Source organism: Rhinichthys klamathensis, unplaced genomic scaffold (assembly GCF_029890125.1).
Source record: "Rhinichthys klamathensis goyatoka isolate OS25496 unplaced genomic scaffold, OSU_Roscu_1.1 h1tg000627l_1, whole genome shotgun sequence".
Taxonomy (NCBI): domain Eukaryota; kingdom Metazoa; phylum Chordata; class Actinopteri; order Cypriniformes; family Leuciscidae; genus Rhinichthys; species Rhinichthys klamathensis.
The window spans coordinates 82,833-108,198 of NW_026607075.1; the positions used below are offsets into that span (position 1 = coordinate 82,833).

The 25,366-nt window shown below is 47.5% G+C and overlaps 3 protein-coding genes across 3 annotated transcripts in view; all 3 read left to right on the plus strand.

Annotated features, from left to right (window-relative positions):
* Nucleotides 1-14,626, plus strand: part of tdrd12 (tudor domain containing 12) — a gene marked incomplete at its 5' end in the record, with an annotated part of 97,170 nt that extends 82,544 nt beyond the window's left edge. Inside the window, 1 exon segment of the mRNA XM_056241051.1 lies at nucleotides 14,502-14,626. Coding sequence (XP_056097026.1) covers nucleotides 14,502-14,575 — 74 coding nt within the window.
* Nucleotides 14,627-19,277: 4,651 nt separating this feature from the next.
* Nucleotides 19,278-21,267, plus strand: LOC130076099 (zona pellucida sperm-binding protein 4-like). The gene is made up of 8 exons (XM_056241035.1): nucleotides 19,278-19,773; nucleotides 19,853-20,040; nucleotides 20,112-20,209; nucleotides 20,281-20,438; nucleotides 20,525-20,717; nucleotides 20,783-20,930; nucleotides 21,001-21,073; nucleotides 21,163-21,267. Exons 1-8 carry the CDS (start codon nucleotides 19,281-19,283, stop codon nucleotides 21,237-21,239), a joined length of 1,428 nt encoding a protein of 475 aa, XP_056097010.1. The 5' UTR covers nucleotides 19,278-19,280; the 3' UTR covers nucleotides 21,240-21,267.
* A 2,320-nt stretch (nucleotides 21,268-23,587) lies between these two features.
* LOC130076101 (zona pellucida sperm-binding protein 4-like) lies at nucleotides 23,588-25,264 on the plus strand. The gene is made up of 6 exons (XM_056241036.1): nucleotides 23,588-24,103; nucleotides 24,183-24,370; nucleotides 24,442-24,539; nucleotides 24,611-24,768; nucleotides 24,855-25,047; nucleotides 25,111-25,264. Exons 1-6 carry the CDS (start codon nucleotides 23,683-23,685, stop codon nucleotides 25,262-25,264), a joined length of 1,212 nt encoding a protein of 403 aa, XP_056097011.1. The 5' UTR covers nucleotides 23,588-23,682.
* Nucleotides 25,265-25,366: the final 102 nt, after the last annotated feature.

Here is a 25,366-nt window from a genome sequence, read left to right on the forward strand (position 1 = left end):
GTTTCAGTGAGTGTGACGGGTGTTTGTGATCCCTCAGTGTTTCAGTGAGTGTGACGAGTGTTTGTGATCCCTCAGTGTTTCAGTGAGTGTGACGGGTGTTTGTGGTCCCTCAGTGTTTCAGTGAGTGTGACGGGTGTTTGTGGTCCCTCAGTGTTTCAGTGAGTGTAACGGGTGTTTGTGGTCCCTCAGTGTTTCAGTGAGTGTGACGGGTGTTTGTAATCCCTCAGTGTTTCAGTGAGTGTGACGGGTGTTTGTGGTCCTCAGTGTTTCAGTGAGTGTGACGAGTGTTTGTGGTCTCTCAGTGTTGCAGTGAGTGTGACGGGTGTTTGTGGTCCTCAGTGTTTCAGTGAGTGTGACGGGTGTTTGTGGTCTCTCAGTGTTTCAGTGAGTGTGACGGGTGTTTGTGGTCTCTCAGTGTTTCAGTGAGTGTGACGGGTGTTTCTGGTCCCTCAGTGTTTCAGTGAGTGTGACGAGTGTTTGTGGTCCCTCAGTGTTTCAGTGAGTGTGACGGGTGTTTGTGGTCCCTCAGTGTTTCAGTGAGTGTGACGGGTGTTTGTGGTCCCTCAGTGTTTCAGTGAGTGTGACGGGTGTTTGTAATCCCTCAGTGTTTCAGTGAGTGTGACGGGTGTTTGTGGTCCCTCAGTGTTTCAGTGAGTGTGACGGGTGTGTGTGGTCCTCAGTGTTTCAGTGAGTGTGACGGGTGTTTGTGGTCTCTCAGTGTTTCAGTGAGTGTGACGGGTGTTTGTGGTCTCTCAGTGTTTCAGTGAGTGTGACGGGTGTTTGTGGTCCCTCAGTGTTTCAGTGAGTGTGACGAGTGTTTGTGGTCCCTCAGTGTTTCAGTGAGTGTGACGGGTGTTTGTGGTCCCTCAGTGTTTCAGTGAGTGTGACGGGTGTTTGTGGTCCCTCAGTGTTTCAGTGAGTGTGACGGGTGTTTGTGGTCCCTCAGTGTTTCAGTGAGTGTGACGGGTGTTTGTGGTCCCTCAGTGTTGCAGTGAGTGTGACGGGTGTTTGTGGTCCTCAGTGTTTCAGTGAGTGTGACGGGTGTTTGTGGTCTCTCAGTGTTTCAGTGAGTGTGACGGGTGTTTGTGGTCCCTCAGTGTTGCAGTGAGTGTGACGGGTGTTTGTGGTCTCTCAGTGTTGCAGTGAGTGTGACGGGTGTTTGTGGTCCTCAGTGTTTCAGTGAGTGTGACGGGTGTTTGTGGTCTCTCAGTGTTTCAGTGAGTGTGACGGGTGTTTGTGGTCCCTCAGTGTTTCAGTGAGTGTGACGAGTGTTTGTGGTCCTCAGTGTTTCAGTGAGTGTGACGGGTGTTTGTGGTCCCTCAGTGTTTCAGTGAGTGTGACGGGTGTTTGTGGTCCTCAGTGTTTCAGTGAGTGTGACGGGTGTTTGTGGTCCTCAGTGTTTCAGTGAGTGTGACGGGTGTTTGTGGTCCTCAGTGTTTCAGTGAATGTGACGGGTGTTTGTGGTCCCTCAGTGTTTCAGTGAGTGTGACGGGTGTTTGTGGTCCCTCAGTGTTTCAGCGAGTGTGACGGGTGTTTGTGGTCCCTCAGTGTTTCAGTGAGTGTGACGGGTGTTTGTGGTCCCTCAGTGTTTCAGTGAGTGTGACGGGTGTTTGTGATCCCTCAGTGTTTCAGTGAGTGTGACGGGTGTTTGTGGTCCCTCAGTGTTTCAGTGAGTGTGACGGGTGTTTGTGGTCCCTCAGTGTTTCAGTGAGTGTGACGGGTTTTTGTGGTCCCTCGGTGTTTCAGTGAGTGTGACGGGTGTTTGTGGTCCCTCAGTGTTGCAGTGAGTGTGACGGGTGTTTGTGGTCCCTCAGTGTTTCAGTGAGTGTGACGAGTGTTTGTGATCCCTCAGGGTTTCAGTGAGTGTGACGGGTGTTTGTGGTCCCTCAGTGTTTCAGTGAGTGTGACGGGTGTTTGTGGTCCCTCAGTGTTTCAGTGAGTGTGACGGGTGTTTGTGATCCCTCAGTGTTTCAGTGAGTGTGACGGGTGTTTGTGATCCCTCAGTGTTTCAGTGAGTGTAACGGGTGTTTGTGGTCCCTCAGTGTTTCAGTGAGTGTGACGGGTGTTTGTGGTCCCTCAATGTTTCAGTGAGTGTGACGGGTGTTTGTGATCCCTCAGTGTTTCAGTGAGTGTGACGGGTGTTTGTGGTCTCTCAGTGTTTCAGTGAGTTTGACGGGTGTTTGTGGTCTCTCAGTGTTTCAGTGAGTGTGACGGGTGTTTGTGGTCCCTCAGTGTTTCAGTGAGTGTGACGAGTGTTTGTGGTCCCTCAGTGTTTCAGTGAGTGTGACGGGTGTTTGTGGTCCCTCAGTGTTTCAGTGAGTGTGACGGGTGTTTGTGGTCCCTCAGTGTTTCAGTGAGTGTGACGGGTGTTTGTGGTCCCTCAGTGTTTCAGTGAGTGTGACGGGTGTTTGTAATCCCTCAGTGTTTCAGTGAGTGTGAGGGGTGTTTGTGGTCCTCAGTGTTTCAGTGAGTGTGACGAGTGTTTGTGGTCTCTCAGTGTTGCAGTGAGTGTGACGGGTGTTTGTGGTCCTCAGTGTTTCAGTGAGTGTGACGGGTGTTTGTGGTCTCTCAGTGTTTCAGTGAGTGTGACGGGTGTTTGTGGTCCCTCAGTGTTTCAGTGAGTGTGACGAGTGTTTGTGGTCCTCAGTGTTTCAGTGAGTGTGACGGGTGTTTGTGGTCCCTCAGTGTTTCAGTGAGTGTGACGGGTGTTTGTGGTCCTCAGTCTTTCAGTGAGTGTGACGGGTGTTTGTGGTCCTCAGTGTTTCAGTGAGTGTGACGGGTGTGTGTGGTCCTCAGTGTTTCAGTGAGTGTGACGGGTGTTTGTGGTCCCTCAGTGTTTCAGTGAGTGTGACGGGTGTTTGTGGTCCTCAGTGTTTCAGTGAGTGTGACGGGTGTTTGTGGTCCTCAGTGTTTCAGTGAGTGTGACGAGTGTTTGTGGTCCCTCAGTGTTTCAGTGAGTGTGACGGGTGTTTGTGGTCCCTCAGTGTTTCAGTGAGTGTGACGAGTGTTTGTGATCCCTCAGTGTTTCAGTGAGTGTGACGGGTGTTTGTGGTCCCTCAGTGTTTCAGTGAGTGTGACGAGTGTTTGTGATCCCTCAGTGTTTCAGTGAGTGTGACGGGTGTTTGTGGTCCCTCAGTGTTTCAGTGAGTGTGACGGGTGTTTGTGGTCCCTCAGTGTTTCAGTGAGTGTGACGGGTGTTTGTGGTCCCTCAGTGTTTCAGTGAGTGTGACGGGTGTTTGTGATCCCTCAGTGTTTCAGTGAGTGTGACGGGTGTTTGTGATCCCTCAGTGTTTCAGTGAGTGTGACGAGTGTTTGTGATCCCTCAGTGTTTCAGTGAGTGTGACGGGCGTTTGTGGTCCCTCAGTGTTTCAGTGAGTGTGACGGGTGTTTGTGGTCCCTCAGTGTTCCAGCGAGTGTGACGGGTGTTTGTGGTCCCTCAGTGTTTCAGTGAGTGTGACGGGTGTTTGTGGTCCCTCAGTGTTTCAGTGAGTGTGAGGGGTGTTTGTTGTCCCTCAGTGTTTCAGTGAGTGTGACGGGTGTTTGTGGTCCCTCAGTGTTTCAGTGAGTGTGACGGGTGTTTGTAATCCCTCAGTGTTTCAGTGAGTGTGACGGGTGTTTGTGGTCCTCAGTGTTTCAGTGAGTGTGACGAGTGTTTGTGGTCTCTCAGTGTTGCAGTGAGTGTGACGGGTGTTTGTGGTCCTCAGTGTTTCAGTGAGTGTGACGGGTGTTTGTGGTCTCTCAGTGTTTCAGTGAGTGTGACGGGTGTTTGTGGTCTCTCAGTGTTTCAGTGAGTGTGACGGGTGTTTCTGGTCCCTCAGTGCTTCAGTGAGTGTGACGAGTGTTTGTGGTCCCTCAGTGTTTCAGTGAGTGTGACGGGTGTTTGTGGTCCCTCAGTGTTTCAGTGAGTGTGACGGGTGTTTGTGGTCCCTCAGTGTTTCAGTGAGTGTGACGGGTGTTTGTAATCCCTCAGTGTTTCAGTGAGTGTGACGGGTGTTTGTAATCCCTCAGTGTTTCAGTGAGTGTGACGGGTGTTTGTGGTCCCTCAGTGTTTCAGTGAGTGTGACGGGTGTGTGTGGTCCTCAGTGTTTCAGTGAGTGTGACGGATGTTTGTGGTCCCTCAGTGTTTCAGTGAGTGTGACGGGTGTTTGTAATCCCTCAGTGTTTCAGTGAGTGTGAGGGGTGTTTGTGGTCCTCAGTGTTTCAGTGAGTGTGACGAGTGTTTGTGGTCTCTCAGTGTTGCAGTGAGTGTGACGGGTGTTTGTGGTCCTCAGTGTTTCAGTGAGTGTGACGGGTGTTTGTGGTCTCTCAGTGTTTCAGTGAGTGTGACGGGTGTTTGTGGTCCCTCAGTGTTTCAGTGAGTGTGACGAGTGTTTGTGGTCCTCAGTGTTTCAGTGAGTGTGACGGGTGTTTGTGGTCCCTCAGTGTTTCAGTGAGTGTGACGGGTGTTTGTGGTCCTCAGTCTTTCAGTGAGTGTGACGGGTGTTTGTGGTCCTCAGTGTTTCAGTGAGTGTGACGGGTGTGTGTGGTCCTCAGTGTTTCAGTGAGTGTGACGGGTGTTTGTGGTCCCTCAGTGTTTCAGTGAGTGTGACGGGTGTTTGTGGTCCTCAGTGTTTCAGTGAGTGTGACGAGTGTTTGTGGTCCTCAGTGTTTCAGTGAGTGTGACGGGTGTTTGTGGTCCTCAGTGTTTCAGTGAATGTGACGGGTGTTTGTGGTCCCTCAGTGTTTCAGTGAGTGTGACGGGTGTTTGTGGTCCCTCAGTGTTTCAGCGAGTGTGACGGGTGTCTGTGGTCCCTCAGTGTTTCAGTGAGTGTGACGGGTGTTTGTGGTTCCTCAGTGTTTCAGTGAGTGTGAGGGGTGTTTGTGGTCCCTCAGTGTTTCAGTGAGTGTGACGGGTGTTTGTGGTCCCTCAGTGTTTCAGTGAGTGTGACGGGTGTTTGTGGTCCCTCAGTGTTTCAGTGAGTGTGACGGGTGTTTGTGGTCCTCAGTGTTTCAGTGAGTGTGACGGGTGTTTGTGGTCCCTCAGTGTTTCAGTGAGTGTGACGGGTGTTTGTGGTCCTCAGTGTTTCAGCGAGTGTGACGGGTGTTTGTGGTCTCTCAGTGTTTCAGTGAGTGTGACGGGTGTTTGTGGTCATCAGTGTTTCAGTGAGTGTGACGGGTGTTTGTGGTCCTCAGTGTTTCAGTGAGTGTGACGGGTGTTTGTGGTCCTCAGTGTTTCAGTGAGTGTGATGGGTGTTTGTGGTCCCTCAGTGTTTCAGTGAGTGTGACGGGTGTTTGTGGTCCCTCAGTGTTTCAGTGAGTGTGACGGGTGTTTGTGGTCCTCAGTGTTTCAGTGAGTGTGATGGGTGTTTGTGGTCCTCAGTGTTTCAGTGAGTGTGACGGGTGTTTGTGATCCCTCAGTGTTGCAGTGAGTGTGACGGGTGTTTGTGGTCATCAGTGTTTCAGTGAGTGTGACGGGTGTGTGTGGTCCCTCAGTGTTTCAGTGAGTGTGACGGGTGTTTGTGGTCCCTCAGTGTTTCAGTGAGTGTGACGGGTGTTTGTGGTCCTCAGTCTTTCAGTGAGTGTGACGGGTGTTTGTGGTCCCTCAGTGTTTCAGTGAGTGTGATGGGTGTTTGTGGTCCTCAGTGTTTCAGTGAGTGTGACGGGTGTTTGTGGTCCCTCAGTGTTTCAGTGAGTGTGACGGGTGTTTGTGATCCCTCAGTGTTTCAGTGAGTGTGACGGGTGTTTGTGGTCCCTCAGTGTTTCAGTGAGTGTGACGGGTGTTTGTGGTCCCTCAGTGTTTCAGTGAGTGTGACGGGTGTTTGTGGTCCTCAGTGTTTCAGTGAGTGTGATGGGTGTTTGTGGTCCTCAGTGTTTCAGTGAGTGTGACGGGTGTTTGTGATCCCTCAGTGTTGCAGTGAGTGTGACGGGTGTTTGTGATCCCTCAGTGTTGCAGTGAGTGTGACGGGTGTTTGTGGTCATCAGTGTTTCAGTGAGTGTGACGGGTGTTTGTGGTCCCTCAGTGTTTCAGTGAGTGTGACGGGTGTTTGTGGTCCTCAGTCTTTCAGTGAGTGTGACGGGTGTTTGTGGTCCCTCAGTGTTTCAGTGAGTGTGACGGGTGTTTGTGGTCCCTCAGTGTTTCAGTGAGTGTGACGGGTGTTTGTGGTCCCTCAGTGTTTCAGTGAGTGTGACGGGTGTTTGTGGTCCCTCAGTGTTGCAGTGAGTGTGACGGGTGTTTGTGGTCCCTCAGTGTTTCAGTGAGTGTGACGGGTGTTTGTGGTCCCTCAGTGTTTCAGTGAGTGTGACGGGTGTTTGTGGTCCTCAGTCTTTCAGTGAGTGTGACGGGTGTTTGTGGTCCCTCAGTGTTTCAGTGAGTGTGACGGGTGTTTGTGGTCCCTCAGTGTTTCAGTGAGTGTGACGGGTGTTTGTGGTCTCTCAGTGTTTCAGTGAGTGTGACGAGTGTTTGTGATCCCTCAGTGTTTCAGTGAGTGTGACGGGTGTTTGTGGTCCCTCAGTGTTTCAGTGAGTGTGACGGGTGTTTGTGGTCCCTCAGTGTTTCAGTGAATGTGACAGGTGTTTGTGGTCCCTCAGTGTTTCAGTGAGTGTGACGGGTGTTTGTGGTCCCTCAGTGTTTCAGTGAGTGTGACGGGTGTTTGTGGTCCCTCAGTGTTTCAGTGAGTGTGACGGGTGTTTGTGGTCCCTCAGTGTTTCAGTGAGTGTGACGGGTGTTTGTGGTCCCTCAGTGTTTCAGTGAGTGTGACGGGTGTTTGCGGTCCCTCAGTGTTTCAGTGAGTGTGACGGGTGTTTGTGGTCCTCAGTGTTTCAGTGAGTGTGACGGGTGTTTGTGGTCCCTCAGTGTTTCAGTGAGTGTGACGGGTGTGTGTGGTCCTCAGTGTTTCAGTGAGTGTGACGGGTGTGTGTGGTCCTCAGTGTTTCAGTGAGTGTGACGGGTGTTTGTGGTCATCAGTGTTTCAGTGATTGTGACGGGTGTTTGTGGTCCCTCAGTGTTTCAGTGAGTGTGACGGGTGTTTGTGGTCCCTCAGTGTTTCAGTGAATGTGACGGGTGTTTGTGGTCCCTCAGTGTTTCAGTGAGTGTGACGGGTGTTTGTGGTCCCTCAGTGTTTCAGTGAATGTGACGGGTGTTTGTGGTCCCTCAGTGTTTCAGTGAGTGTGACGGGTGTTTGTGGTCCCTCAGTGTTTCAGTGAGTGTGACGGGTGTTTGTGGTCCCTCAGTGTTTCAGTGAGTGTGACGGGTGTTTGTGGTCCCTCAGTGTTTCAGTGAGTGTGACGGGTGTTTGTGGTCCCTCAGTGTTTCAGTGAGTGTGACGGGTGTTTGTGGTCCCTCAGTGTTTCAGTGAGTGTGACGGGTGTTTGTGGTCCCTCAGTGTTTCAGTGAGTGTGACGGGTGTTTGTGGTCCTCAGTCTTTCAGTGAGTGTGACGGGTGTTTGTGGTCATCAGTGTTTCAGTGAGTGTGACGGGTGTTTGTGGTCCTCAGTGTTGCAGTGAGTGTGACGGGTGTTTGTGGTCCCTCAGTGTTTCAGTGAGTGTGACGGGTGTTTGTGGTCCCTCAGTGTTTCAGTGAGTGTGACGGGTGTTTGTGGTCCCTCAGTGTTTCAGTGAGTGTGACGGGTGTTTGTGGTCCCTCAGTGTTGCAGTGAGTGACGGGTGTTTGTGGTCCCTCAGTGTTTCAGTGAGTGTGACGGGTGTTTGTGGTCATCAGTGTTTCAGTGAGTGTGACGGGTGTTTGTGGTCCCTCAGTGTTTCAGCGAGTGTGACGGGTGTTTGTGGTCCCTCAGTGTTGCAGTGAGTGTGACGGGTGTTTGTGGTCATCAGTGTTTCAGTGAGTGTGACGGGTGTTTGTGGTCCCTCAGTGTTTCAGTGAGTGTGACGGGTGTTTGTGGTCCTCAGTGTTTCAGCGAGTGTGACGGGTGTTTGTGGTCCCTCAGTGTTTCAGTGAGTGTGACGGGTGTTTGTGGTCCCTCAGTGTTTCAGTGAGTGTGACGGGTGTTTGTGGTCCCTCAGTGTTTCAGTGAGTGTGACGGGTGTTTGTGGTCCTCAGTGTTTCAGTGAGTGTGACGGGTGTTTGTGGTCCCTCAGTGTTTCAGTGAGTGTGACGGGTGTTTGTGGTCCCTCAGTGTTTCAGTGAGTGTGACGGGTGTTTGTGGTCCCTCAGTGTTTCAGTGAGTGTGACGGGTGTTTGTGGTCCCTCAGTGTTTCAGTGAGTGTGACGGGTGTTTGTGGTCCCTCAGTGTTTCAGTGAGTGTGACGGGTGTTTGTGGTCCCTCAGTGTTGCAGTGAGTGTGACGGGTGTTTGTGGTCATCAGTGTTTCAGTGAGTGTGACGGGTGTTTGTGGTCCCTCAGTGTTTCAGTGAGTGTGACGGGTGTTTGTGGTCCTCAATGTTTCAGCGAGTGTGACGGGTGTTTGTGGTCCCTCAGTGTTTCAGTGAGTGTGACGGGTGTTTGTGGTCCCTCAGTGTTTCAGTGAGTGTGACGGGTGTTTGTGGTCATCAGTGTTTCAGTGAGTGTGACGGGTGTTTGTGGTCCTCAGTCTTTCAGTGAGTGTGACGGGTGTTTGTGGTCCTCAGTGTTTCAGTGAGTGTGACGGGTGTTTGTGGTCCTCAGTGTTTCAGTGAGTGTGACGGGTGTTTGTGGTCCTCAGTGTTTCAGTGAGTGTGACGGGTTTTTGTGGTCCCTCAGTGTTTCAGTGAGTGTGACGGGTGTTTGTGGTCCTCAGTGTTTCAGTGAGTGTGACGGGTGTTTGTGGTCCTCAGTGTTTCAGTGAGTGTGATGGGTGTTTGTGGTCCCTCAGTGTTTCAGTGAGTGTGACGGGTGTTTGTGGTCCTCAGTGTTTCAGTGAGTGTGACGGGTGTTTGTGGTCATCAGTGTTTCAGTGAGTGTGACGGGTGTTTGTGGTCCTCAGTGTTTCAGCGAGTGTGACGGGTGTTTGTGGTCCCTCAGTGTTTCAGTGAGTGTGACGGGTGTTTGTGGTCATCAGTGTTTCAGTGAGTGTGACGGGTGTTTGTGGTCCTCAGTCTTTCAGTGAGTGTGACGGGTGTTTGTGGTCCTCAGTGTTTCAGTGAGTGTGACGGGTGTTTGTGGTCCTCAGTGTTTCAGTGAGTGTGACGGGTGTTTGTGGTCCCTCAGTGTTTCAGTGAGTGTGACGGGTGTTTGTGGTCCCTCAGTGTTTCAGCGAGTGTGACGGGTGTTTGTGGTCCCTCAGTGTTTCAGTGAGTGTGACGGGTGTTTGTGGTCCTCAGTCTTTCAGTGAGTGTGACGGGTGTTTGTGGTCCTCAGTGTTTCAGTGAGTGTGACGGGTGTTTGTGGTCATCAGTGTTTCAGTGAGTGTGACGGGTGTTTGTGGTCCCTCAGTGTTTCAGTGAGTGTGACGGGTGTTTGTGGTCCTCAGTGTTTCAGTGAGTGTGACGAGTGTTTGTGATCCCTCAGTGTTTCAGTGAGTGTGACGGGTGTTTGTGGTCATCAGTGTTTCAGTGAGTGTGACGGGTGTTTGTGGTCATCAGTGTTTCAGTGAGTGTGACGGGTGTTTGTGGTCCCTCAGTGTTTCAGTGAGTGTGACGGGTGTTTGTGGTCCTCAGTGTTTCAGTGAGTGTGACGAGTGTTTGTGATCCCTCAGTGTTTCAGTGAGTGTGACGGGTGTTTGTGGTCCCTCAGTGTTTCAGTGAGTGTGACGGGTGTTTGTGGTCATCAGTGTTTCAGCGAGTGTGACGAGTGTTTGTGGTCCCTCAGTGTTTCAGTGAGTGTGACGGGTGTTTGTGGTCCATCAGTGTTGCAGTGAGTGTAACGGGTGTTTGTGGTCCCTCAGTGTTTCAGTGAGTGTGACGAGTGTTTGTGGTCCTCAGTGTTTCAGTGAGTGTGACGAGTGTTTGTGATCCCTCAGTGTTTCAGTGAGTGTGACGGGTGTTTGTGGTCCTCAGTGTTTCAGTGAGTGTGACGGGTGTTTGTGGTCCTCAGTGTTTCAGTGAGTGTGACGGGTGTTTGTGGTCCTCAGTGTTTCAGTGAGTGTGACGGGTTTTTGTGGTCCCTCAGTGTTTCAGTGAGTGTGACGGGTGTTTGTGGTCCTCAGTGTTTCAGTGAGTGTGACGGGTGTTTGTGGTCCTCAGTGTTTCAGTGAGTGTGATGGGTGTTTGTGGTCCCTCAGTGTTTCAGTGAGTGTGACGGGTGTTTGTGGTCCTCAGTGTTTCAGTGAGTGTGACGGGTGTTTGTGGTCATCAGTGTTTCAGTGAGTGTGACGGGTGTTTGTGGTCCTCAGTGTTTCAGCGAGTGTGACGGGTGTTTGTGGTCCCTCAGTGTTTCAGTGAGTGTGACGGGTGTTTGTGGTCATCAGTGTTTCAGTGAGTGTGACGGGTGTTTGTGGTCCTCAGTCTTTCAGTGAGTGTGACGGGTGTTTGTGGTCCTCAGTGTTTCAGTGAGTGTGACGGGTGTTTGTGGTCCTCAGTGTTTCAGTGAGTGTGACGGGTGTTTGTGGTCCCTCAGTGTTTCAGTGAGTGTGACGGGTGTTTGTGGTCCCTCAGTGTTTCAGCGAGTGTGACGGGTGTTTGTGGTCCCTCAGTGTTTCAGTGAGTGTGACGGGTGTTTGTGGTCCTCAGTCTTTCAGTGAGTGTGACGGGTGTTTGTGGTCCTCAGTGTTTCAGTGAGTGTGACGGGTGTTTGTGGTCATCAGTGTTTCAGTGAGTGTGACGGGTGTTTGTGGTCCCTCAGTGTTTCAGTGAGTGTGACGGGTGTTTGTGGTCCTCAGTGTTTCAGTGAGTGTGACGAGTGTTTGTGATCCCTCAGTGTTTCAGTGAGTGTGACGGGTGTTTGTGGTCCCTCAGTGTTTCAGTGAGTGTGACGGGTGTTTGTGGTCCCTCAGTGTTTCAGTGAGTGTGACGAGTGTTTGTGGTCCTCAGTGTTTCAGTGAGTGTGACGAGTGTTTGTGATCCCTCAGTGTTTCAGTGAGTGTGACGGGTGTTTGTGGTCCATCAGTGTTGCAGTGAGTGTAACGGGTGTTTGTGGTCCCTCAGTGTTTCAGTGAGTGTGACGGGTGTTTGTGGTCCCTCAGTGTTTCAGTGAGTGTGACGGGTGTTTGTGGTCCATCAGTGTTGCAGTGAGTGTAACGGGTGTTTGTGGTCCCTCAGTGTTTCAGTGAGTGTGACGGGTGTTTGTGGTCCCTCAGTGTTTCAGTGAGTGTGACGAGTGTTTGTGGTCCCTCAGTGTTTCAGTGAGTGTGACGGGTGTTTGTGGTCCATCAGTGTTGCAGTGAGTGTAACGGGTGTTTGTGGTCCCTCAGTGTTTCAGTGAGTGTGACGGGTGTTTGTGGTCCCTCAGTGTTTCAGTGAGTGTGACGGGTGTTTGTGGTCCCTCAGTGTTTCAGTGAGTGTGACGGGTGTTTGTGGTCCCTCAGTGTTTCAGTGAGTGTGACGGGTGTTTGTGGTCCCTCAGTGTTTCAGTGAGTGTGACGGGTGTTTGTGGTCCCTCAGTGTTTCAGTGAGTGTGACAGGTGTTTGTGGTCCCTCAGTGTTTCAGCGAGTGTGACGGGTGTTTGTGGTCCCTCAGTGTTTCAGTGAGTGTGACGGGTGTTTGTGGTCCCTCAGTGTTTCAGCGAGTGTGACGGGTGTTTGTGGTCCTCAGTGTTTCAGCGAGTGTGACGGGTGTTTGTGGTCCCTCAGTGTTTCAGTGAGTGTGACGGGTGTTTGTGGTCCCTCAGTGTTTCAGTGAGTGTGACGGGTGTTTGTGGTCCCTCAGTGTTTCAATGAGTGTGACGGGTGTTTGTGGTCCCTCAGTGTTTCAGCGAGTGTGACGGGTGTTTGTGGTCCCTCAGTGTTTCAGTGAGTGTGACGGGTGTTTGTGGTCCCTCAGTGTTTCAGTGAGTGTGACGGGTGTTTGTGGTCCTCAGTGTTTCAGTGAGTGTGACGGGTGTTTGTGGTCCCTCAGTGTTTCAGTGAGTGTGACGGGTGTTTGTGGTCCCTCAGTGTTTCAGTGAGTGTGACGGGTGTTTGTGGTCCTCAATGTTTCAGCGAGTGTGACGGGTGTTTGTGGTCCCTCAGTGTTTCAGTGAGTGTGACGGGTGTTTGTGGTCCCTCAGTGTTTCAGTGAGTGTGACGGGTGTTTGTGGTCATCAGTGTTTCAGTGAGTGTGACGGGTGTTTGTGGTCCTCAGTCTTTCAGTGAGTGTGACGGGTGTTTGTGGTCCTCAGTGTTTCAGTGAGTGTGACGGGTGTTTGTGGTCCTCAGTGTTTCAGTGAGTGTGACGGGTGTTTGTGGTCCTCAGTGTTTCAGTGAGTGTGACGGGTGTTTGTGGTCCCTCAGTGTTTCAGTGAGTGTGACGGGTGTTTGTGGTCCTCAGTGTTTCAGTGAGTGTGACGGGTGTTTGTGGTCCTCAGTGTTTCAGTGAGTGTGATGGGTGTTTGTGGTCCCTCAGTGTTTCAGTGAGTGTGACGGGTGTTTGTGGTCCTCAGTGTTTCAGTGAGTGTGACGGGTGTTTGTGGTCATCAGTGTTTCAGTGAGTGTGACGGGTGTTTGTGGTCCTCAGTGTTTCAGCGAGTGTGACGGGTGTTTGTGGTCCCTCAGTGTTTCAGTGAGTGTGACGGGTGTTTGTGGTCATCAGTGTTTCAGTGAGTGTGACGGGTGTTTGTGGTCCTCAGTCTTTCAGTGAGTGTGACGGGTGTTTGTGGTCCTCAGTGTTTCAGTGAGTGTGACGGGTGTTTGTGGTCCTCAGTGTTTCAGTGAGTGTGACGGGTGTTTGTGGTCCCTCAGTGTTTCAGTGAGTGTGACGGGTGTTTGTGGTCCCTCAGTGTTTCAGCGAGTGTGACGGGTGTTTGTGGTCCCTCAGTGTTTCAGTGAGTGTGACGGGTGTTTGTGGTCCTCAGTCTTTCAGTGAGTGTGACGGGTGTTTGTGGTCCTCAGTGTTTCAGTGAGTGTGACGGGTGTTTGTGGTCATCAGTGTTTCAGTGAGTGTGACGGGTGTTTGTGGTCCCTCAGTGTTTCAGTGAGTGTGACGGGTGTTTGTGGTCCTCAGTGTTTCAGTGAGTGTGACGAGTGTTTGTGATCCCTCAGTGTTTCAGTGAGTGTGACGGGTGTTTGTGGTCCCTCAGTGTTTCAGTGAGTGTGACGGGTGTTTGTGGTCCCTCAGTGTTTCAGTGAGTGTGACGAGTGTTTGTGGTCCTCAGTGTTTCAGTGAGTGTGACGAGTGTTTGTGATCCCTCAGTGTTTCAGTGAGTGTGACGGGTGTTTGTGGTCCATCAGTGTTGCAGTGAGTGTAACGGGTGTTTGTGGTCCATCAGTGTTGCAGTGAGTGTAACGGGTGTTTGTGGTCCCTCAGTGTTTCAGTGAGTGTGACGAGTGTTTGTGATCCCTCAGTGTTTCAGTGAGTGTGACGGGTGTTTGTGGTCCTCAGTGTTTCAGTGAGTGTGACGAGTGTTTGTGGTCCCTCAGTGTTTCAGTGAGTGTGATGGGTGTTTGTGGTCCCTCAGTGTTTCAGTGAGTGTGACGGGTGTTTGTGGTCCCTCAGTGTTTCAGTGAGTGTGACGGGTGTTTGTGGTCCATCAGTGTTGCAGTGAGTGTAACGGGTGTTTGTGGTCCCTCAGTGTTTCAGTGAGTGTGACGGGTGTTTGTGGTCCCTCAGTGTTTCAGTGAGTGTGACGAGTGTTTGTGGTCCCTCAGTGTTTCAGTGAGTGTGACGGGTGTTTGTGGTCCCTCAGTGTTTCAGTGAGTGTGACGGGTGTTTGTGGTCCCTCAGTGTTTCAGTGAGTGTGACGGGTGTTTGTGGTCCCTCAGTGTTTCAGTGAGTGTGACGGGTGTTTGTGGTCCCTCAGTGTTTCAGTGAGTGTGACGGGTGTTTGTGGTCCCTCAGTGTTTCAGTGAGTGTGACGGGTGTTTGTGGTCCCTCAGTGTTTCAGCGAGTGTGACGGGTGTTTGTGGTCCCTCAGTGTTTCAGCGAGTGTGACGGGTGTTTGTGGTCCCTCAGTGTTTCAGCGAGTGTGACGGGTGTTTGTGGTCCTCAGTGTTTCAGCGAGTGTGACGGGTGTTTGTGGTCCCTCAGTGTTTCAGTGAGTGTGACGGGTGTTTGTGGTCCCTCAGTGTTTCAGTGAGTGTGACGGGTGTTTGTGGTCCCACAGTGTTTCAGTGAGTGTGACGGGTGTTTGTGGTCCTCAGTGTTTCAGTGAGTGTGACGGGTGTTTGTGGTCCCTCAGTGTTTCAGTGAGTGTGACGGGTGTTTGTGGTCCCTCAGTGTTTCAGTGAGTGTGACGGGTGTTTGTGGTCCTCAGTGTTTCAGCGAGTGTGACGGGTGTTTGTGGTCCTCAGTGTTTCAGTGAGTGTGACGGGTGTTTGTGGTCCTCAGTGTTTCAGTGAGTGTAACGGGTGTTTGTGGTCCCTCAGTGTTTCAGTGAGTGTGACGGGTGTTTGTGGTCTCTCAGTGTTTCAGTGAGTGTGACGGGTGTTTGTGATCCCTCAGTGTTTCAGTGAGTGTGACGGGTGTTTGTGGTCCCTCAGTGTTTCAGTGAGTGTGACGGGTGTTTGTGGTCCTCAGGGCACTGGTTCCAGGCTGAGTTGGGAGAGGACGGCTGTTTCGTCAGCTCCGAGAGCGACAGCGACAGCGACTGAGCACATCGGCCTCCACATCAGTTTCACTGCCTATAGGACAATAATAATGCTTACACTTTATTTTAAGATGACATACTTACATTGTACTTACTCAGATATGTACGGAGTAATATTAATTAACTACATGTACTTACTATAGAGTTATGTTTAGAGTTTTGTTTAAGGTTAATTTTTTGTAATTATGCATAATTTACTGTTTACTATAGTAAGTACATGTAGTAACATGTAACTACGTCACCTTAAAATAAAGTGTTACCGTAATAATAATAATAATAATGTTTGTTTTCTTTTTAGCATTTGTGTTGAGGTATCTTTTAAACTGCGTCTTTGAGTTGCACTAGTTTTGTTATCAGTATAAATGTCCACTTGAGCGTCGACCTTGTTGTGAAGCGCTGCTTTGCTTGCAGTGCTTATAATGTGAAGTGTTTTTGTTTGTGTTCTTTTATATGAATATTTAAGTTTGTATTTCATTAATTACTACACATTGTCTAATAACATGCAATTTCACATGTTCTTTAAGAAGCAATAAAGTGACACCAAGCATACGATTTCTGTCATGGTTTGTGAACTTAGTCACCATGACACGAATGTACGCCACAACACAAAAGAAAATATCTCTGGCTTCTTCCGAGTAAAACTGTTTATCAAAAAAAAGTAGAGCGGTGCTTGGTTCTATCAGTTGTTTTTTTGTTGGTTGGAGGCTTGCAGTCGATCATAATAAAGGGGCGGGGTTTAAGTGGACTAAATGATTGGAGAAGTCCTGTGTACGTCACCAGATTGAGTTGAAATTCTGATTAGAAATTGAGGCGAGTAAAATACAAATAAAAATGCACGAATGAATCGTTTACAGTAAGATACATAAAATGTGCTTAAAAAATAAATGGGGTCAATACCCTTGCATTACAAGTAACCTGCAGTATGTAATCAGATTACTTTCTGATGCAACGAGTAATGCATTACATAATCCCTTTTTGATGTAACGAGTAAAGTAATGGTTTACAAGTAATGTACATTACATATTTACATAATCATTGTAATGCATTACTTTACTCATAACATCAGAAAAGTAATCTGATTACGTAATGCACGTTACTTGTAATGCGTTACCCCCAACCCTGCTCATTTACGATGAGATTGAAAACACCTGATCACTAGGCTTTCTCAGAGAAGAGCTATGGTAGAAATGTGTCCATCTTGAACATGATCAGGATGATCCGCTAATAAGGGTAAATCATCTGCGTTGGGTTTCCACCGCTGTACCTTGACAGGTTGAAGAGATGAAATCGCATACTCATATTCTGATATCAAAGATATGCAAAGTTCAACTTGTATGAAGTTCAATTGGGTTTGCAATATTTTGCGGGTTTTTTTGTGTATATTTTTCACATGATTTTATATATTTTTTATTCATTGGTTTGTTAAGAACATGCAATATTGCTTTGTTATTACTCTATTATGTTTAATGCAATATCTCTTTAGTTAGCAATAAAAACAAGAAAAATCCTGACTGAGGTTGTCATAATTCATGCATGAAAGTTATTTGCGAATTCCTTTTTTTAACCTTTATTAAACCCCTTCAAATAACGAACATGCATTATCTTTAATATTCATATTCCTATTGAAAGGGGAAGAAACAATAATTACAAACATCAATAAAAAAAAACGAAAAATTAAACCGAAATATGTAAAAGCAAATTATCAAATAAGCTAAATTAAACATGTCCCTTACTTAAGCAATTTAGGCATAAAAAATACTGCTGGTTCACGGTTATTCCTTGTTTTATAAGAGGATGCGATTTGATTTCATCCTCCTGACTGGGCGTGGCTTAACATGCTGAACTTGGCTCTGATTGGTCAGTTCGGAAGCATCTCTATTTTAACTCTTCACTGAATGGAAAAGTGAGGTGCGCGTCTCCCCTCCTCATCTAACACACTGTCGATAATGATACGAAATATTGTATAAGGTAATTACCAAGCGGCAACCTCCCGGTCTCTCTCTTGAAACCAACACGGAAGTGAATTAAACTGCAATTCATCTACTGGCCGCTTGAGGCAGGCTGCAGAAGAGAGTCAAATCTGTATCTCCCCATGTTAAAATGCCCAACTTTACAGCAGAAAAAAAAAACATGTTTACAGCCTGGAGCAAAAAGTGGTTTTGGTCTTTATAGCTTATTTTGCCCTTCATGACAACTGTGAGGGGGGGTGAATTTTTTTACAACTCATCCGTTTAAATTATATTAAGCCTGCATAATTAAGGGCGTGGCCACTTGAGTGACAGGTGGATTGCGGCCGTTTGTCTGTCACTTTCAGCTAATTCCAGCCGCTGCTGTACTTGCCATCTCTGCCGTGTTTGTGCTTTTTTCGGGATTATTTCATACAATTTAATACACGCATTATACCTTCACCCACGCCGTTGGATTCCGTCGTTGTCGAGTATTGAGAGAACAACCAGCGCTGTATTTCCAGTTGTTTTCCTCGCATGGACTAACGTCAATGGATTGCTAAAAATTCTATAGATATAGAGACCCCACACTCATTATGCGGTACTGTTGCTCTCACAGAACAGATATGCTTGTTTAACTTTTTAGTGTAAAATAAAAAGTACCGTCAAATGAAATCCTGCAGGTGTCAGTGCTTTCTCTCCGCTGTATGACCATGAGGAATGATTACCTCAGAATGTACGTCCATATGCAAGTTTGAGAGACTTTATTTAAATTAAATACATACTTTAGCTATTGTCATGTGTTAGGGACTATGCCATAGGCTGCCGACCCCTGATCTAGAGCTTTATAGTGGACATTTATGTCATAAATATTTGTGTCAGACTGAACAATACAAACGGTGAGTTAGTATTTTATTCTTCATTTACCTCATAGAGCATTTGTACAATTTTCAGGAAATGAAACAAAAGTGCATTTTATGTTTATTTTTACATTTTCTTTTAATGATGTTTTATCAACAAAGTTCGGGAGGAGCACGTTCAGTCAATTAACACGAGTGGAGTGCACTCCGCAATCAATGATAAGAGGTATATATAGATTCAGCAATCTCACCTCACTCCATTGATAGTTTAGCAGCATCCCTCCACTGCCCCTTCTCCACACTTCCAGTCCTAAACACTTACAAAGGGGGGAGTACTCTGGGTTCGGGCCAAACTCCGAGCTCGGAGCCCTCCCCCCGGACAGCACACCAAATACGCATCAAATCTTATCCACTCTAATTATATGTAAGTGTGAACTCGTGAAATGTTCCTAAATCCGAACCGCTGAAGACGCAGTGGCTGAGTTTTGTTTTCGAAGGGAATATTCCCCACGATCAGAGTCAATGCTTTCATGTTTGCACGAATCATTTCTCACCAGACTGCTTTATAAACGAGTGTCAGTATGAGCTGGTTTTGCTAAGAAGCTGCTCCTGAAAAAAGAATCGGTACCAACTATTCGTGTTCCTGCGGCAACTCCAGAAGAAGTGAGTGTAAAGTTTTATTAACCTTTATATTAATCTTTGCAAATCGCGCAAAAAAGTTTTTCATGACCATTAACTGTAACATCAATCTGTCAACGAACAAACGTATACATCAGTAAACGCATAACGTTCGTATCGCACTACTCTACCCTGCCAGTACACAAAGATAGATCAAAGTCACATTACGTTAACCAACCATTCAGAAACGGCCTGTTCGAGCCTTAATTGTTGAACTTCTTCGGGGCCGTCATCTTAGTTCCGGGTCCGACTCCAGCTCAAACTGATACGCTTGCACAGATGTGTCCTCAGAGACTCCCCCTGCCATTCTTTCTCCAAAATACACCCTCAACTCTTGTCAAGGCAACACTCCATGTGTGTTGTGTCAAAACGCCCCACAGAACGGAGGAGCGGAGTTCAAAACTCATTATCATTTAAAGACACATGAACGGCGTGCTGAAAACAGAGCTGTTTTTGACCAGGTAAAGAGACCCCCGACTACCTGACGCCCTTAACTCCTTTTATGCCCGGTTTGAGGCATTAAACAACATCCTGTAATCCTGACGTCACATGTCTTTACGGGGATGTGTGAACGCACTCACAAATTCCGGAAGATCACTGGCAGTTGGAATGAACCAAAATCAAACGATCCCAGGACACATTATCCGTATATTTTCCGGAATCTCTGTGTGAAAGGGGCTTAGAATGAACCTCACTGGTTCTTGCTGAAGCTCAAATGTGCTGCATAATACATGAGAATGAACCTTATTCATTTTTGCTGAAGCTCAAACGTGCTGTATAACACTAGAATTAACCTCACTGTTTTTTGTTAAAGCTCACACATGTTGTGTAACACCAGAATGAACCTCATTGGTTCTTTTGGATACTCAAAATACTCAGGAAGCTCAAACGTGCTGCGTAACACCAGTGTGTTGCTTTTTCGAACCACAATTGGTTCGATTGATTCGTATTTTCGAAAAAGCCAAGTTTCTCCCAACACCACCTCCAGTGCGAAATCCACTAATATGTGATTTTATGTATGTTTAATAAGGGTGGAAAAGAACAAGGAATAACTTTATTCTTGTGAACCAATGGAATCACCCAGTTGCATAAACTCCCACTCATACAAGTCTGGAGAATCATGACTGTTAACGAAGAGGGAGGGATTATCATTAATTTGCCCAAATCTGTAGAGTACAAAAGGACCAAAGGGCAGCATCTCAACAGTGTGACTAGCTGTTGAACAATGGCAGGAAGTTGGTATGCTGTTCAGTCTCTGGCACTTTGTGTCTGGTTCGGTGTTTTCTGTCATGCTGTTCCAAAGTGGAGTAATCTTCCCCAGAATCCTCAAACTCTGATGTTCCAGCAAACTGACCAGCGGTTTCAACAACCAGTTCAACAGCAAGCTAGTCAACAGTTTTCTCCGCAGTTTCCCCAGTCAGTTCAACAAGCTAGTCAACAGTTTCCCCAGTCGATTCAACAGCAAACTAGTCAACGGTTTCCTCAGCCAGTTCAACAAGCTAGTCAACAGTTTCCTCAGTCAGTTCAACAGCAAGCTAGTCAACAGTTTCCTCAGCAGTTTCAGCCTAAGCAGCCAGTGGCACAGGCAGAGCCCCTTGACAAATGTACTGTAGCTGATTATGAGCAAATCCAATGTGGACCACCTGGTATCAGTGGTGCTGAGTGTGCAGCTATTAACTGCTGCTTTAACGGACAGCAGTGTTACTATGGGAAGGCAGGTAAGAGTGTTGAGTAAATGTAAAGGTGTTCATGTTAAACTGATCTTCAGCAATAACCTGCTCTTGTACCTTGTTTCAGTGACTGTCCAGTGTATAAGAGATGGTCAGTTTGTGGTAGTGGTGGCTAGAGACGTTACGCTGCCTCGATTGAGCCTGGATTCAGTCCGTCTCCTGGGTGGAAATGATCCAGCTTGCAGTCCTGTGGGATCCACACCTTTCTTTGCTATATATCAGTTCCCTGTCACTGCATGTGGCACAAGCATGATGGTGAGTAGCTGCTTGTGGTTTTGTTCTGCATGGCTTGGGATGGACTGGATTCCAATGGTTACTATTTGCAGGAGGACAGTGGATACGTGGTGTATGAAAACAGAATGACCTCCTCGTATGAAGTGGGTATGGGACCACTTGGTTCCATCACAAGGGACAGCCATTTTGAGTAAGTGATGCATGCTTTATCATAAATGTTAATCCTGGACAAATGCTACAAGCTCACTGTTTGTTGTCCAGGCTTCTCTTCCAGTGTAGGTACTCTGGTACATCTGTGGAAGCTCTGGTTGTGGAGGTCAACACTGTTCCTCCACCTCCACCAGTAGCTGCTCCTGGACCCCTCAGAGTGGAGCTTAGACTGGCAAATGGTCAATGTGTCACCAAAGGCTGTGCAGAAGGTAAGTGTTTGTCCCAAGTATGCCTAAAGCCTTTCTAAAACTCCAGTTTGCAGAAGTTTCAAGTTGGACACTGTATTCTTCCTCAGGGGACGAGGCGTACACGTCCTACTACAGTGATGCTGATTATCCGGTCACAAAAGTCTTGCGGGAACCTGTGTATGTTGAGGTGCACATTTTGGAGAGGACCGACCCCAACATTGTCTTGATGCTGGGACATTGCTGGGCGACATCAACCCCTAGTCCACTCAGTCTACCCCAGTGGGACCTTCTGGTTGATGGGTAAGGCCAGTCTTTATCCATCTAGTGTGCAGTAAGGCGTTTCTGACTGCCTCTTTGCCTTTCAGATGCCCTTACCAGGATGATCGTTACCTGACCACATTGGTTCCAGTGGCTGGATCATCTGGTCTTCAGTTCCCAACCCACTACAAGCGCTTTGTTGTGAAGATGTTCACATTTGTAGATCCAGCATCACTGGCTCCTCTGCAGGAAACGGTACAGTACCCAGTGTGTCAGTTTTCAACTGTCTCTTGGTTCCTAATGCCAGCTTTGGTTCTCGTCTCAGGTCTTCATCCATTGCAGTACAGAGGTGTGCCATCCCTCTTCTGGCTCTTGTCAGCAAAGTTGCTCCAGGCAAAGTCAGTGCTTCCTGTTATTTTAAACTGTTTAATTTAGCTTGTGTTGTGGGAGTGTTAATTTTTATTTGTTTGTTTTCTTGCACTTTTAGGAAGGGACGTTCGTTTAAACACTACCACTTCTGGCCAAACTGTGGTTTCTAGTGGAGAAGTGAGACTGATTCTATGAGTATTTAATAAATGATATTAAACCTTGACCTTGTGTGACCACATTTTGTGCAACGCTACCAACATGAAGATGTTCTTGTTTTATTTGGTATTTTGAGGACAACTGTAACTTTCAGACTTTTACAAATCTCCCTGGGCCTCTATGGGAGGCAGGTGGATCATAAAGCACCTGTCAACTTGTTCTCATTGGTTCTTGCTGTAGCTCAAATGTGTTGCATAAAACAAAAGAACCTCGTTGGTTCTTGCCGAAGCTCAAACGTGCTGTGTAACACACTAGAATGAACCTCGTTGGTTCTTGCCGAAGCTCAAATGTACTGCGTAACACTAGAGCCCCTTTCACAGAGTGCATTGGTCCTGGGAAATTGCCATAAAATTGCTAGAGTACCTTCTGTGTGAACGCAAACACATCCTGGGACTGATGCCGGAATCAGTCCCGGAATGTGACTTGTGTGAACAAAAGCCAGGACCAATGGTGTAAGGGCTGTGTCGTAGTGATGAAGCTAATGCTGGGTACACACCAAAAGATTTTTTACATCTTATAAGATTTTCAAAATGTGATAGACCACAAACATGAGGACAAAAAATCCTAGATTTAAGTGTTTTGCTCCTATAGTTTGTGGTGTGCCATGATGTGACAAAGACAGCACACCACACACGAACAGATTTTCAACCAGAGTCTCGACTGTGAACAAAGGAAATCTCACAAAATCTCGCGAGACTTCAGAATAAGCTTGGCGGACGATATGCAGCAAGAAATTGCGATGATAGTGTTTGGAATGATTTTCACAGAAAAACATTCGTACTGTTGCCACAAATCAACAAGCTGATCCTCCATCTCTGCTGTCCACATCAATTTAACTTTTTGCAACGCCATGACTGCGTTTGTTATGCTTCCATCTTCCATCATCTCGCTTTCTGATTGGATATTGTTTCGTTTCACGTGATAATCTCCAGAGCGTGCGCACGTTTGTCATCGGGGTTCCCCCCACACATCAGGATTTCTGATCTTAAATATTCAACATGTTGAATATTTACGATTCGCGATCGGGGCGGCTCCGACGTTCTTCCGAGCAGGTTCGGACACTCTTAACACACCTCACACCAAGGGAAAATCTGATAAGATAATCTGTAGAACCATCAAGATAATCAGGACATAGCTAGGATTGTCGGAAGGGGGAAAATCGGCCCAAAACCAGCCCGATTATCTTTTGGTGTGTACCCAGCATTAGATAATTCGTCAGCTTAGCGGCACAGTATGCAATGCGCTACTTTATGGTTGAATCAGAAAAAAAAAAGCATGAGTGTTATTTCTTGAGAGAAATTGCAGATCATAAGCAAACTTAGACGCTGTAGAGATATTACACGTCACATCCTGACGTCACATGTCTTTATGGGGATGTGTGAACACACTCACAAATTCCGGAAGATCACTGGCAGTGTGAATGAACCAAAATCAAACGATCCCGGACACATTATCCGTATATTTTCCAGAATCTCTGTGTGAAAGGGGCTTAGAATGAACCTTATTCGTTTTTGCTGAAGATCAAACGTGCTGTATAACACTAGAATTAACGGTTACACTTTATTTCGATAGTCACTTTAGACATTCTACTAACTATAAGTAACTTTTCAACTACATGTCAACTAACTGTCATTAGAGTATTAGTAGACTGTAGGAGACTGTCAAAAGACTGTTAGGTTATGGTTAGGTGTTAGGGTTCGGGTTAGGAGAACAAGTTTACTTGTAGTTGCGAAGTTACTTATAGTTAGTAGAGTGTCTGTTAGGGGGCCAACAAAATAAATCGTTAGCAGATATTAAGCAGACAGTCTACTAATACTCTAATGACAGTTAGTTGACATGTAGCTCCAAAGTTACTTATAGTTAGTAGGATGTCTAAAGTGGACTATCAAAATAAAGTGTTACCGAATTAACCTCACTGGTTTTTGTTAAAGCTCACACATGCTGTGTAACACGAGAATGAACATCACTGGTTCTCGAGGAAGCTCAAACGTGCTGCGTAACAGCAGAGTGTTGCTTTTTCGAACCACAATTGTTTCGATTGATTCGTATTTTCGAAGAAGCCAAGTTTCTCCCAACACCACCTCCAGTGCGAAATCCACTAATATGTGATTTTATGTATGTTTAATAAGGGTGGAAAAGAACAAGGAATAACTTTATTCTTGTGAACCAATGGAATCACCCAGTTGCATAAACTCCCACTCATACAAGTCTGGAGAATCATGACTGTTAACGAAGAGGGAGGGATTATCATTAATTTGAGTACAAAAAGACCAAAGGGCAGCATCTCAACAGTGTGACTAGCTGTTGAACAATGGCAGGAAGTTGGTATGCTGTTCAGTCTCTGGCACTTTGTGTCTGGTTCGGTGTTTTCTGTGATGCTGTTCCAAAGTGGAGTAATCTTCCCCAGAATCCTCAAACTCTGATGTTCCAGCAAACTGACCAGCGGTTTCAACAACCAGTTCAACAGCAAGCTAGTCAACGGTTTTCTCCGCAATTTCCTCAGTCAGTTCAACAGCAAGCTAGTCAACAAGCTAGTCAACGGTTTTCTCCGCAATTTCCTCAGTCAGTTCAACAGCAATCTAGTCAACGGTTTCCTCAGCCAGCTCAACAAGCTAGTCAACAGTTTCCTCCGCAGTTTCCTCAGTCAGTTCAACAGCAAGCTAGTCAACAGTTTCCTCAGCAGTTTCAGCCTAAGCAGCCAGTAGCACAGGCAGAGCCCCTTGACAAATGTACTGTAGCTGATTATGAGCAGATCCAATGTGGACCACCTGGTATCAGTGGTGCTGAGTGTGCAGCTATTAACTGCTGCTTTAACGGACAGCAGTGTTACTATGGGAAGGCAGGTAAGAGTGTTGAGTCAATGTAAAGGTGTTCATGTTAAACTGATCTTCAGCAATAACCTGCTCTTGTACCTTGTTTCAGTGACTGTCCAGTGTATAAGAGATGGTCAGTTTGTGGTAGTGGTGGCTAGAGACGTTACGCTGCCTCGATTGAGCCTGGATTCAGTCCGTCTCCTGGGTGGAAATGATCCAGCTTGCAGTCCTGTGGGATCCACACCTTTCTTTGCTATATATCAGTTCCCTGTCACTGCATGTGGCACAAGCATGATGGTGAGTAGCTGCTTGTGGTTTTGTTCTGCATGGCTTGGAATGGACTGGATGCCAACGGTTACTATTTGCAGGAGGACAGTGGATACGTGGTGTATGAAAACAGAATGACCTCCTCGTATGAAGTGGGTATGGGACCACTTGGTTCCATCACAAGGGACAGCCATTTTGAGTAAGTGATGCATGCTTTATCATAAATGTTAATCCTGGACAAATGCTACAAGCTCACTGTTTGTTGTCCAGGCTTCTATTCCATTGTAGGTACTCTGGTACTTCTGTGGAAGCTCTGGTTGTGGAGGTCAACACTGTTCCTCCACCTCCACCAGTAGCTGCTCCTGGACCCCTCAGAGTGGAGCTTAGACTGGCAAATGGTCAATGTGTCACCAAAGGCTGTGCAGAAGGTAAGTGTTTGTCCCAAGTATGCCTAAAGCCTTTCTAAAACTCCAGTTTGCAGAAGTTTCAAGTTAAACACTGTATTCTTCCTCAGGGGACGAGGCGTACACGTCCTACTACAGTGATGCTGATTATCCGGTCACAAAAGTCTTGCGGGAACCTGTGTATGTTGAGGTGCACCTTTTGGAGAGGACCGACCCCAACATTGTCTTGATGCTGGGACATTGCTGGGCAACATCAACCCCTAGTCCACTCAGTCTACCCCAGTGGGACCTTCTGGTTGATGGGTAAGGCCAGTCTTTATCCATCTAGTGTGCAGTAAGGTGTTTGACTGCCTCTTTGCCTTTCAGATGTCCTTACCAGGATGATCGTTACCTGACCACATTGGTTCCAGTGGCCGGATCATCTGGTCTTCAGTTCCCAACCCACTACAAGCGCTTTGTTGTGAAGATGTTCACATTTGTAGATCCAGCATCACTGGCTCCTCTGCAGGAAATGGTATAGTACCCAGTGTGTCAGTTTACAACTGTCTCTTGGTTCCTAATGTCAGCTTTGGTTCTCGTCTCAGGTCTTCATCCATTGCAGTACAGAGGTGTGCCATCCCTC